The 13,638-nt window shown below is 44.2% G+C and overlaps 1 protein-coding gene across 1 annotated transcript in view; it reads left to right on the plus strand.

Moving 5' to 3' along the window:
* Positions 1-5,505, plus strand: part of LOC311226394 (uncharacterized protein) — a gene marked incomplete at its 3' end in the record, with an annotated part of 72,931 nt that extends 67,426 nt beyond the window's left edge. Inside the window, exons 8-9 of the mRNA XM_084311824.1 lie at positions 766-847; positions 5,382-5,505. Coding sequence (XP_084167950.1) covers positions 766-847; positions 5,382-5,505 — 206 coding nt within the window. The remainder of the gene's footprint in view (positions 1-765; positions 848-5,381) is intronic.
* Between the last annotated feature and the right edge of the window lie 8,133 nt (positions 5,506-13,638).

The raw sequence follows: 13,638 nt of genomic DNA on the forward strand, positions 1-13,638 counted from the left end.
ACCCCATTCATTCTTAAATTAAAAGTGCGTTCTCGTACACCTGTAGTTGCATACAGATATCTCACCAGCTCCTTATAGGGAATGCAAGGACTGTGTGCAAACTGATTCAACAGGTAGCGCAAACGCAATTTGCGACTGATAAAAATTTGATTAGATAAAAATGTATTGTCATTATACAGCACAAGTACATTACAACAAAAATAAGTTTGGCATCTAACCAGAGTACATTTACATTTTGTCATTTAGCTTAATTTTTCTGTTTTGATTGGCTAGATGTATCTCCATGCCTGACTATAGAATATTTTTACATGGTTTTCTACAACAGATTTGACGTTAAAAACTGAATTATCGGAACAAGTACCATTCCTGCCATCTAAAATAGCTACTGCTATACATGCAGTGACCTCAAACTTATCTCTAGTAAACCGCTCTTTGGGGAGTTGCATGTGTGTGGTTTCCTCAAAATATAAGTTTGTACAGTTTTATTTTATATCTCGTGGGTTTAGTTCTATATAGATCAACGGTGTGCTTCTGATCAAAACTCTGTCAAAAGAAAGCTAAAGCTTTAATGTTTCATTAATCAAGCATCGCATGGAGAAATTGTGTACAACATACAATAATTTACAGGAAATGTATTGCTCATGAACAAGCATATAAAAAGACATTGTTTGAATTAGTGATTATAAAAAGACACATTTTGACAAAAGTCAAGGATTACAATTATGAGTCCATCATTTCTGCAGTGTCCTGTTTGTTGTGAGTCAGTCTGTGTGGTGCTGCCCTCTGTCTCTGAGCTGAAAGACTGCGGTGGTGTCTTCTCCAGGCTCCATCTGATGCCGGGGAGCAGGTAACAGCCTCAGGATCCACTGGGTAGGAGCTTTTCCCATCCTCCTGCTTCTTCTCTGACTCCCAGCTTCCAGCCCACCTGCCTGACAGACCGTTCCTCTGGGGAGAAGTCTTTAGTGTCCAGGTTCAGGGAAAAGCTCCAGTTTGTATGAGACTGGCTGGATGGCCACAGAGGCTGGGACAGTGGGACACGCTCTATCTGCAGAACTCCACTGAGTGTGTCTGACTCTTAACCACCAAAACGTGCAGACTACAACATATGACGTATATCATGCCAGTTAGAGTACCTTGTGTATACTGTTTACTTTTACTCTTACTCAGAGTATATATTCAGATTAAAATTCTTAATTTCTTATATTTATTGTAACGTATAATATGACCGAAAGGGCATACAGACCTTCATCTACAGTTTATTTTTCCTCGTATTTTTATATTCAGTTATTTCTATTGTTTACACTGTTTATTTGTTCTCATTTTATTGCCAATATTTATGTCTTTACCATTACCCTGCCCATACCTCCCCTCCCCCATGCTGCTATGACACCTGAATTTCCACAAGGGGATCAATAAAGGAATATCTTATCCTAGTTTGTGGAACTGCTGCATGTTTCTCTGCAGTCGATCCCGCTGGCAGAGAAGAGGTGGGACCTATGGCCAGAGACTGCAACATTACAATTACATTTAGTCATTTAGCTGACGCTTTTATCCAAAGTGACTTACAAGTTGTGTACAGCAAGTCAGCAGGAAGGGTACAACTCTGGCAGCTAAGTAACATTGTTCATCAACTTTGGTGCCACAGTCTTGGGTGCATAGTAGTGTAGACAGATTAGCATAGTAGGTAGTAATATAGGCAAGGTGGATGACTTCATAACAAAGTGCATGTTAGTAAGACAGTACGAAGGTTAGTAAGTAATACAAAAAAATATATATTTCAGATATTGATTGAAGAAGTGTCGGCGGTGGAAAACTGGCCGGGTTTTGTCAGTCCTGAATGGTGGGATTCAGATTCAGACAACTTTATTGGTCCCGCGTGGGGCAATTCATATTTCCAGCTTACAAGCAACAAAGACAAACACAACAAAACATCTCAACGACAGCACGGCAAATAAAAAGAGAAACACTCCATGTGATACAATCCAGCAATAAAAGTAAAAACAGACAACCAAGTGCAAAAGGCTACTTAAAATGACTACTGTCTGTGTTTAAAAGTCTGATAGCCGAGGGGACAAAAGATTTGGCGTAGCGGTTGGTCCTACTTGGTGGGACGTCATAACGGCGGCCAGAAGGCAACAGTGAAAACCGCTGAGACAGAGCATGGAGGGGTTGATTTGTGATGCTTGTCCCCTTCTTGACCACCTGGTCCGTCCAGAGAGAACATAGGTCTCTCTGTTTTACTCCAATTATTTTGGAGCACACTTTCACAATATACTGTAGGCTGTTCCTATCTTTGATGGACAGGCCACTGAACCAGCAGATAAAAGAAAAAGTTAGGAGGCTTTCAATAAAAGAACTATAAAAAGTGCTCAGGATCTTTGCACTAACATTAAAAGAGTTCAGCTTTCTCAGTAGGTAGATCCTCTGCTGACCTTTTTTAACAATAGACTCTGTATTTAGGTTGAATTTCAGTTTACAATCAAACACAGTTCCCAGGTATTTGTACGATTCAACAGTCTGGACTTCCTCATCGTGGATTACACTGGCTTGATGATCGGGGTTGTGTCTGAAGTCAAATTATCATGTCCTTAGTCTTAGAGACATTGAGGTCCAAGTAATTCTCATCACACCAATTCACAAAGTCGTGAAGTACAGGTCCATGATCAGTTTCGGAGCGCTGCAGTAGGGATACCAGGACAGTGTCATCTGAGAACTTAACCAGATGCCTTTGGTCATGAAGCGATCTGCAGCTGTCCGTGTACATAATAAATAAAAGGGGAGACAAAACGCAACCTTGGGGGGAGCCAGTGTTGGAAATCGACATGTTGGACATCTGCCCATTGACAAAGACCTGCTGGACCCTCTCAGTGAGGAAATTTAAAATCAGCATGAGAAGCTGGTGTGGGAGACTAAAATGAGAGTCAAGCCTCTCAATTAAAATGTGAGGCTGCATGTTTGTTCCATCATTGTGGAGCGAGGACTGAGAATAGCCTGCTTCTCTTTGATGACCCCCCTGGAACTCGGGTGGGACTGGGTCTGAGGCGGCCAGAACATTTAGAGTGTAGGGGTCTTGGGGGTGTGTAATTAGAAATCATTGACCAGAGGTATGCCAGGTCAAGGACCTTGAAGCGTATTTGTGCGGCAATGGGAAGCCAGTGCAGCTCTCTAAGAAATGGGGTAACACGGACGACTACGGGGGGCGACAGTGGCTTGGTAGGTAGAGCAGTCGTCTGGTTATCTGGAGGTTCCCGGTTCGATTCCCGCTCCTCCCGGCAGTGTGTTGAAGTGTCCTTGAGCAAGACACTTAACCCCTAATTGCTCCCGATGAGTAGGTTGGCACCTTGCATGGTTGCCTCCGCCATTGGTGTGTGAGTGAATGGGTCAAATGTGAGGAACAAATTGTAAAGCGCTTTGGATAAAAGCGCTATATAAATGCAGCCATTTACCATTTATGGGCTGACTTTGGTAGGTTGGAGATCAGGTGGGCTGCTGCGTTTTATATGAGTTGAAGTGGCTTGGTGGCAGTAGTCGGTAGACTACTCCTTCTCCTTCTGACGTTGCTCAGGAGGAATCTGCAGGTTCTGGTTGTTGCAGTGATGTGAGCAGAGAAGTTCAGCCGGTCGTCAAGGACGACACCCAGGTTCTTGGTGGTCGGGGACGAAGCCACGGCTACATTCTCCACTGTGATGGAAACACTGCAACACTATATATTATAAACATTTATCTATATCTGTATGAATATATCTGTATACCAGAAACACTGCAACACAGTATATACTATCTAGGGGTTTTAAAGTGGAGGGAGATTAATGCATATACAGACCTAATTGTTGATTGTACTGGCAGTAGAAAAGAGAAAAGCATGATTTGTTTGTATACAAGAATAAATATTTTACCTTGCATTCCTTTTAGAATGTACACTCACATGGGTGTAAAACCCATGTTTTCACCTTGTTAGCCAGGTTCCCTGGTCATTTTGTGCAACTATTTAACAATATCTGCCAAAAAAGATGACACGATTTCTGTAATCTTATATCAAAAGCCAATCACTTTTCCCCCTCTAAAACAAAATATTGTCAGTTCTTACATAGGCTTGTACTACTCGCACATTCCAACCAATAATATGGCAACATGAAGCCACTTTTACTTACCATGGTGGTGTGTTGGTCTTGTCTCTCATCATGCAATACATTCCTGGCAATGTCACTCAAGTAATGTTAGGAAAAAGATGATTTTGTCTTTAGTGGCCAGAAGCTTCCCTCCACTAAATGAGCCTCACTGCTCACTCATGGCAATACATGTGTGTGTGTGTAGCAGGGTGGATTATCCCTGCTTAGTGGGAACGGTTGTGCACAGCCACTGGGTAGCGGGACGCAGTAGAGCTCTGTCTGACTGCACCCTCGTCTTTGGGCCTGGAGCGTCAAACTGGAGGCCGGCAGTGGGAGTGGATGGGGCCGGGATTTACCAACCTGGCTTGGTACTCTGGTCTTCCTCGCCTCTCCGGGGCGGTCAGTAGTATTCCCCAACTCGCTCTCACTTCCCCCAATACCTCCGTTAGCCCTCCCACACCCAATGACTGATAGATGACTAAATTGGTTCGTTCCTCCCGCAAGCAGTACCCTCCCTCAATGACACTAGAGACCTTAATAACTGAAAGGGGAAGGTGGGTAGGAAAGGGTTAAATGTAACAAGATTACCCGCATAGAAAGGGTTAGGCTCAGTAATGGACACACACACACAATTCCCGTCTTAGTTCTTTTAGTGATACTTATACTGGGCAGGGACAAGTATTACTGGCAGTGAGTCAAATGGCATATAATATTAATTATTACTAAAGTCGTACCTCAATACCTTGCGGACACCTGATATTGTACACCCAAATATAGCAGACTCTTTACCCACTGGTGTGCTAGTACCAATAATAATACCTTTCTCTAAGGCTTTACATATACGACAGCGTTAATGTACCTCAGGAAGAAAAGGGTTAACTAGACGGGAAATCAATAGGAATGACGCGCGTGAAATCAATAGGGTTGGCGCGCGTGCTAATCTGAAGGCTACCTTAACTGAAGCTACTCTGTGGGTCTGAGAAGGCCCTCCTGCTAACGAACATGCAGCCAGCGCACAGTGCCTCTAACCACCAGCTCTCTTCAGGCGACGCTTGCCGTGGGTACCTCGCTGGAGGGGATACAGTTAGCATTAGCCACTTCAATATACAGCTTACTTCTAGTATAACCCGCTGTATCACTAGGGTTGTTCCGTTCGGATGTTCAACACGCTACTAACGCTTATATTTCTATCATAACACGAAATATACTTGAGTCCAATTACATTCACCCGTGTGCTCCACGACGGGGTTCCTCAACGATACGTCCTCTCAGGTCCACGTTCAACGCCGAAGAGACTGTTTCTCTCCACTTCCGTTCAGGTGACTTGCTTCTCCTCGACGCCTTCCTCCTGCCCTCCGCCTGCCACCGCCGCCCCCTGCTGGCCACCGCCAACTAGTCCCACAGGAAGAACTGGGTGAATGTGAATATGATTCAGTTAGTGTTTATAATCCATATTCCAGCCGGTGAGAGAAGGAGAAACTTGCGTCATTGTTCAGGAGAATATCAAGAGAAACTGGTTAACATGTCTTTGTGCACAAAGGGGAGATAAAAGGTTAAGTCAGCACTTCTGAATAATAGTCGAATATTCAGGATGCTACATGTGGTTCGAGGCTTGTGGTTAAAGGAACACGCCAACATTTTGGGAAATTAGCTTACAGTCTTCTCCAGAGAGAGACAAGAAGATAGATTCCAGTTTCCTCTCTGTGCATTCAGTGGAAAGCTATCTGGCTGCACGTTAGCCGAGCTTAGCACAATTAATGGAAGCGGACCGTGCCGGTTAGCCTAGGCATTGTCCAACTAACACCTCTCCCGAAAGCTAAACGGCATTGTCCACTTCCATTAATTGAGGATCTTTAATTAATTAATTGAGTTTTCTATTATCATTTGTGCATGACAGAGTGGTAGAAACCCTCTGGTCAATAGGAAGGAGGTTAATATGAAACACAGTTACCCATTTAGCTTCCATACAGCATATTTGCAGCTTACAAGCAGAATACATACAAAACTGCACAAGCTATACATGATTTCTGATGCTGTAAGACTTCAGGGCTCCCTAGACCGGCAAGTGGGGGGAAAATGCACGCAACGACCAGGAAGGGGAGGGGGGAATTGGCATAACGACTAAATTGGGATGGGAGAAAATACAGAAAAAAACAGGAGGAGAAAAAGTAGATCAAGAGAAAAATGCAATCACCACAAATGAATAGATGTTGGGTTTCATACCAAAACCTTTAGGCTATTAATTTTTTAGGTGAAAAATACTTTCTCCACACCAAAACATAATGTGCAGAGTTTCCCAAATGTTTCTTAGGGTCACAGTAGTCCTTCCTCATCTCCTCATCGTTAGTCCACTGCTGCCCCTCCTCCAGCTCCTGCAGGGCAACAAGCTACGATGGGCTTTGAAGCAGCTGATGAGACAACCCACATCAACATACATCAGGGGTGTATGGAGTTTGGAGGTTAAAACTGTGGTTCTCAAACTCTTTTGGGTCAACACCCCCCCCCCCCCCCCCCCCCATCTGACATCCATGTTCCATAACACCCCCCTATCTGACGTCCATGTTCCACAACACCCCCCTATCTGACGTCCATGTTCCATAACCCCCCCCCTATCTGACGTCCATGTTCCATAACACCCCCCTATCTGACGCCCATGTTCCATAACACCCCCCCCCCCTATCTGACGTCCATGTTCCATAACACCCCCCCCCTATCTGACGTCCATGTTCCATAACACCCCCCTATCTGACATCCATGTTCCATAACACCCCCCCCCCCCTATCTGACGTCCATGTTCCATAACACCCCCCTATCTGACGTCCATGTTCCATAACACCCCCCCTATCTAATGTCCATGTTCCATAACACCCCCCTATCTGATGTCCATGTTCCATAACACCCCCCTATCTGATGTCCATGTTCCATAACACACACACACCCCCTATCTGACGTCCATGTTCCATAACACCCCCCTATCTGATGTCCATGTTCCATAACACCCCCCTATCTGACGTCCATGTTCCATAACACCCGCCTATCTGACGTCCATGTTCACAGAATGTAGAGCTATTATTTTAAAATGTAGACTGCTTATTTTAACTTATTTACCTTTAAGAGTAGTGGGTGATGGGAGAGTTGTGTTGCTGTGAGGACCTCTTGTGTCTGCTGCTCTCTGCTGGTGGAGAGGTCACTGAGACCTACCCTCCTCCATGCCGTGACCTCTTGTGAGGGACAGCTCCTCCCTACTGCTGCATCGCACGTGTTCATAACCCTGAGGGGAACAACAGCAACACATAATGGACCTGGTTCATAACCCTGAGGGGAACAACACCAACACATAATGCACCTGGTACATTACAATAAGATATACACACCTGCCATAAAACCTCAATTAGCAGCCCAGGCTTTTATTTGCTTCAATCATTAAACACAACTGGCTTATATTTGGGACAGGCGTCTATATGGAACCGGCCTTTGCACGGAATGTTTATAGTTCTCTTTCTTCCAGGATGGCTGCCTGTAACATAGCAACCTTTATTCTGTGCATGAGACAAGGGTTACTTACTATGTGCAAAACAATGGTGTTGATTTATGAGAAATATAAACAAAAACATAATTCGAAGTCCTGCATTCCATACTGGATCTTGAAAATGATTCACAGTAGAATAGCAATATTGTGGCAGAGAGGTGGATGAGAAGGAAGCTGGCTGTTATCCTGGAGAATCCCTCCCACCATGAGCTAGTCAAGATGAGAAGCACGTTCAGTCACAGACTCATACCCCCCCGACACTCAACTAACCGCCTCGGCCAGTCCTTCAACCAGCGGCCATCAGGCTCCACAACAGTGGGCTGGGACCGCTGCCAGACATCCAACTACTAGGAACCTCCATCACTGAGTGTGTCTGACTCCCAACTAAAAGGACAATATATAACGTATGATGTATATCACGGCATACTTACTTTACGCATACCGCACCTTGTGTGTATACTGTATACTTCATCAGAGCATATTTAGCATTTTTAGATTATATGTTAGATTAGATTTAGATCATTGGATTATATATATTGTAACTAGGGATGCTCGATATTGGCTTTTTTACCGATACCGATATACCGATATTGTCAAACTCTTAATTTCCGATACCGATATCAACCGATACCGATATATGCAAGGTTTCCCCACCCAAAAAATGGAATAATTTCAGGTAATTAACATTACATATCTCTTGTTGTGGAATTAACACAACATTATGCATACTTTTGACAATAAATAAAATCAGAATTTGTTCTTACTTGCTTGCCTGGGTAAATAAAGGTTATAGAAATGTAAAAAAAAACAAAAAAATTGAAAACCGATACAGATATTTTCCGATATTACATTTTAATGCCGATATCAGCCGATAATATCGGTAGGCCGATAATATCGGACATCCCTAATTGTAACTATATTTATTTATTGTAAGGTAAATATAACTGAGAGGGCATACATACCCTCATCTTGCACCTTGTTGCCCATATATGCATGTCCCGAGTTAATTATATTGTTATATTGCTTACACTGGCTTTTTTTATTCTATTTTTATTTCTCCACTGTACTATAAATCTATGTACCATGTCTTCCACTACCTCCCCTCCCCCTCCCCCATGCTGCTATGATGCCTGAATTTCCCCAAGGGGATCAATAAAGGAATATCTTATCTTATGCTTTTCCAGTGTTTTACCTACTCTACCATTTTATTTATTTTTATTTTGAAAGTGGTTACCAATGGTTACAGACAGCCGTTCTGTAAGAAAGAGAACTACTACTATTCCTTTCACCCAAAACTCTTGCTCAGCAAAGATGGGAGATATTATCAAATTTTATATTTAAACCAGTATAAATAGTACCTGTATAGAAATGTGGCTATCAATCTCAATTACCATGTAGCAGCTAACTTTGTAGTGGAAAAACACCCTATTTCCGCTTAGATATCATATATTATAGGTATACGGTGCAGCTCAATAAATTAGAATATCGTGGAAAAGTTATTTTATTTCAGTAATTCAATTCAAAAAGCAAAACTCTCATAGATTATATATTCATTAAACACAAAGTTAAATATTTCAAGACTTTATTTGTTTTAATTTGGATGATTATGGCTTACAGCTCATGAAAGCCCAAAATTCTGTATCTCAAAATTACATAAGACCAATACAAAAATGTAAAATATTTATATAGAAATGTCGGCCTTCTGAAAGGTATGTTGAATGAATGAATGAAAACTTTATTTAACAGATTGCAGAATGGGTACAATACAGTACGGCTCAATACACACAATTGTTAAGGGGGTGCAGACCAGAGAAAGACTGACGTTTGTCTTATTTACATCAGGGTACCCCATTTATGACATACACAACATACATGACATCATGATATAGGGACATACATGACATACAGGTACTGTATATAGTACTGTTACATTTGTGACATACGATATGCAAATATACAGTACTGTTACCCAGAGATCCTAACAGAAAATATATACATCTGATGGGGAGGAGACTGTACATTAAGAGGGGGGTGGGTGGGTGCAGACCCGGCGCCATGGGCGGGCATTAGGCGGCCGGGCCCGCCCACAGAGTCAGCTGTGCCCACCCTGGTAAATTTGTTTTATTTTATTTTTTCCCTTTTCTTTTTTGTCAATCAAAGTCAACTATCCAAATCCTTAGTCGGGGACAGCCCTAGTGGGCACTGATGTCAACAACAACAACACTACTGAAGCTAGCACGGCACTCTGTGAGAATTCGTTTTCTACCCTCAAGAACGTCTTTACAGAACATCGCCTTAGTATGCTTCATCGACGCAAGGCCAATTTAATTCAGTTGGCATTTGAGAAGGACTTAACAAAAAAGTTCAGGAATGAGTGGAGGGACAGTGTTTTAAGAAGATTTCACTCTGTCCCCAAACGCCGCTTGCCGCTCTACTAATGATGGTGAGTAGCCTGTGGAGGAATTTTGTTTGCTTTTTTATGCACCTTATTTTTGTCAGTTCAGTTCAGTTTTCAGTGAATTCAGAAGTGTTGAATAAATGGAGACTTTTCAAAGATATAGAATAGAATAGAAATGTATTATCCTGAGGGAAATTTGACACTGCAAATCACTCAACATTAAACATTTAGACAGAACAAGTCACAAATAAGAATAACAAAACAAATGGCCTAAGAATAGAATAAAATGAAATAGAATAAAAGATACAGTAAATAAATGAAGTAAAAATATACTGAAGTCTAATATTGCACAGTGCTGTTTAAAAAGTAAGAGTCCAGGAAGATGGTAACTGTCACTCTGTGCTCAGTGATGCAGTGAGGCACAGTGATGCATTGTATAGTCTGATGGCTGTCGGAATGAAGGACTTCCTGTGCCGTTCAGTGCTGCATTTAGGTAGTGTGAGCCTATAACATGCTCCTCCTGTCAGCCAAGTCTGTGTATAGTGGGTGGGAGGGGTTTTCCCTGATGGCCTGGAGCTTAGCAAGGCTCCTCCTCTCCGCCACCCTCGCTAAAGTCCAGCTCCACCCCAACCACGCTACTGGCCTTCCTGACCATCTTATCCAGCCTGTTTGTGTCCCCTGCTCTCAGTCCGCTGCCCCAGCAGGTCTGTTATATATATCCGTTCAGTCTGTTTTTGTATAAGTGAATGTTCTTAAGATAGAGAGAAATTAGATTTTTCAATTGCCTCTCTGATGTTTAGTTCAGCACCGTGGGCAGCGCCAAGCAAGCCACAGCGCTTGTTATGGTTTGTAACCGACCCCAATCGCACAACACAAGACAGGTATGAGAGTAAGCCAAAACAGGGCATTTATTTATTACATAACAAAAAACGGCACAGTCCCTTTAAGGGAGAACACAAAAACACTAGAGTCAAAGAAATATGGAAAATGCGGCACTGTGCCTTTAAGAGGCGAACAGGCTAAGGGACTAAGGCTAAGGGACAGGGCCAGGGCTAAATGTCAAGGACCAGGACCAGGGGCACTGGAGAGGGGGACAGGGACAGAGGCCCGGAGAGGCGGGCTGGAGACAGGGACAGAGAACAGGGTTAAGGCCTTGGACAGGGCGAGGGCCAGAGCTGCTTACAGGGATGAGGACAGGGTTCCGACGGCGGAGGCCTGGCACGGGAACAGGGGCCCGACGGCGGAGGCCTGGCACGGGAACAGGGGCCCGACGGCGGGGGCCTGGTACGGAGACAGGGGCCCGACAGCGGAGGCCTGACACGGAGATCCTCCTCCTCCTCTTCGGATGCTGCAGACGGGCAGCGCAGAACAAAGGGGGTCCCAGGGGACCGGGATGGGAACACGCCGTCCTCCCGTGGAATACTAGGGAGCGACGACGAGCCTCACCCCAGGAACGAGGATCACGAAGAGACGCCTTCCTCCCGTGGAATCGGGAGCGATGGCGTGCCACCTTGACGTCTGGAGTGGGAACACTGGAAAACCTCCTGTAGAGAATTAGAGAGCGAAGACGGTGTCCCACTCCAGGCAAACGGCGACAGGTGATGATGGCTGGACCGTCGTCTCACGCCGGAGACGCGGCAGGTGATGGTGACGTACAGAATGGTAACGTACAGAACTCCATGAACACAGATACAGAGTCCAGAACACAGAACGACCCGACCAGGACTGGAGGGGAGTCTGCAACCTATGTACTCTCCCGAGGTGATTGCAAACTCCCAACAGGTGCGTGAAGGTAGAGGATCAAGGATGTCCAAGGGTGGGGGCTGGTGAAGAGTAGAGGAGAGTAAATCATCGCAAGGGTGGGGGCTGTTGAGGAGAGTAGACAGGGAAAACACAGGAAAAAGGTCCAGGGACAGGCGAAATGTATAAAAGGGAACCTGTGTTGAAAAACCATTGTGCCCCCCCGAGAACATTTTATGCCCCCCCCCCCCACTAATTTGTTTCTGCAGCCTGGTCTGGGTGGGTGGGAGAAAATATACATACGGTGGGAGGAGAGGAGACTGTCTATGTTCCGTTGGACATTTACGGTTGCCAGTTTCAATCAATCACTTAATGCACTTCGAGCAACTTGTTCCTGTTTGCGGACGACTCAGCCCTGCTGGTCTCTGACAAGAACAAGTTACAGGTTGAAAAAACCCTCAGCTCGGAACTAGGCAAAATCTGCATATGGCTCGCGGATAACAAACTATCATTACACATGGGCAAAACAGAGTCCATTCTCTTCGGTTCAAATAACAAACTCAGCAAGACCGACGACTTCTCAGTTACAGTGGGTGACAATATTGTCACAAGGAAAGATGAAATTACCTACCTGGGTTCCATCCTAGAGGCTAATCTCTCCTGTGACAAAATGGCATCCAGTGTAATAAAAAAAGTCAACCAACGAACTCGATTCTTGTACCGGATCTCCTCTCTGGTAAACAAGAATACCCTGAAGACTCTGGCAGGAGCACTCATTCAAGGGTACTACGACTATGCTTGCATCTCATGGTACCAAAGCACCTCAAAGGCGCTAAAAACAAAATTACAAACATCTCAAAACAAACTGGTCAGACTACTGCTTGACCTTACTCCTAGAACCCACCTCACCCCTGCCCACTTTGACAACCTAGGATGGCTTAGAGTAGACGACAGAGTACAGCAACTTGCAATGGGCCTGGTCTACAAGATACACTACACGACCAAGGTACCCATGTACATGTCAAAATACTTCCCAAAGGTCAGTGAATACCACGATCACAACACCAGAGGGAGCGCCACAAATCATGTTAAACCCAGATTCGGCTCAAATAAGGGACTAAACACGTTTCGCAATTATGCCACATCAATGTGGAACGCTCTACCCAAAGCTGTAAAGGAATGTGGATCACTACCCACTTTCAAAATCACTCTCAAGGGACACCTACGGGAGACTGCAATTCAAAACTGGCCCCTGTAAATGTCCTAACCCAACCCCCTCCAATGTACAGTCATTTACCTAGTATGGTTTTGTCAATAGTCCAATGTACAATTTTGCTTGTTTGTACAGTGTCTCCCCCCCCCCCTCAATGTACAGTTTTGCTTGTTTATACAGTGTTTCTCCCCCCCCCCCCCCAACCACCTCCAATGTAAATTACCCAGTATGGTTGACAATATCCCAATGTACCCAACCCCCCCCCACACAACCCCACCCAACCTCCTCCAATGTACAGTTTCTACGTCAAATGTATATACTCCCTTTTCTTGACTCCTTCTGTATCACAAACAGTACTGTATTTGCAAATCTGGTATGTCATAAATGTATAGATGTAGCAGTACTGAATATCTGTATGTCATGTATGTCATATATGTCCTGATGAATTGAAAATGGGGGACCCTGATGTAAACAAGACGAAAGTCTTTCTCTGGTCTGCATCCCCTTAACAATTGTGTGTATTGAGCTGTACTGTATTGTACCCATTCTGCAATCTGTTAATAAAGTTTTCAATCAATCAATCAATCAATCAATCAAGCGCCATCTGCTGGCAACATTAGAGTTGGTCCGTCTTGAGGAAGTCCCGCCC

This window comes from Notolepis coatsorum, assembly GCF_963971535.1.
Source record: "Notolepis coatsorum genome assembly, chromosome: 1".
NCBI lineage: Eukaryota > Metazoa > Chordata > Actinopteri > Aulopiformes > Paralepididae > Notolepis > Notolepis coatsorum.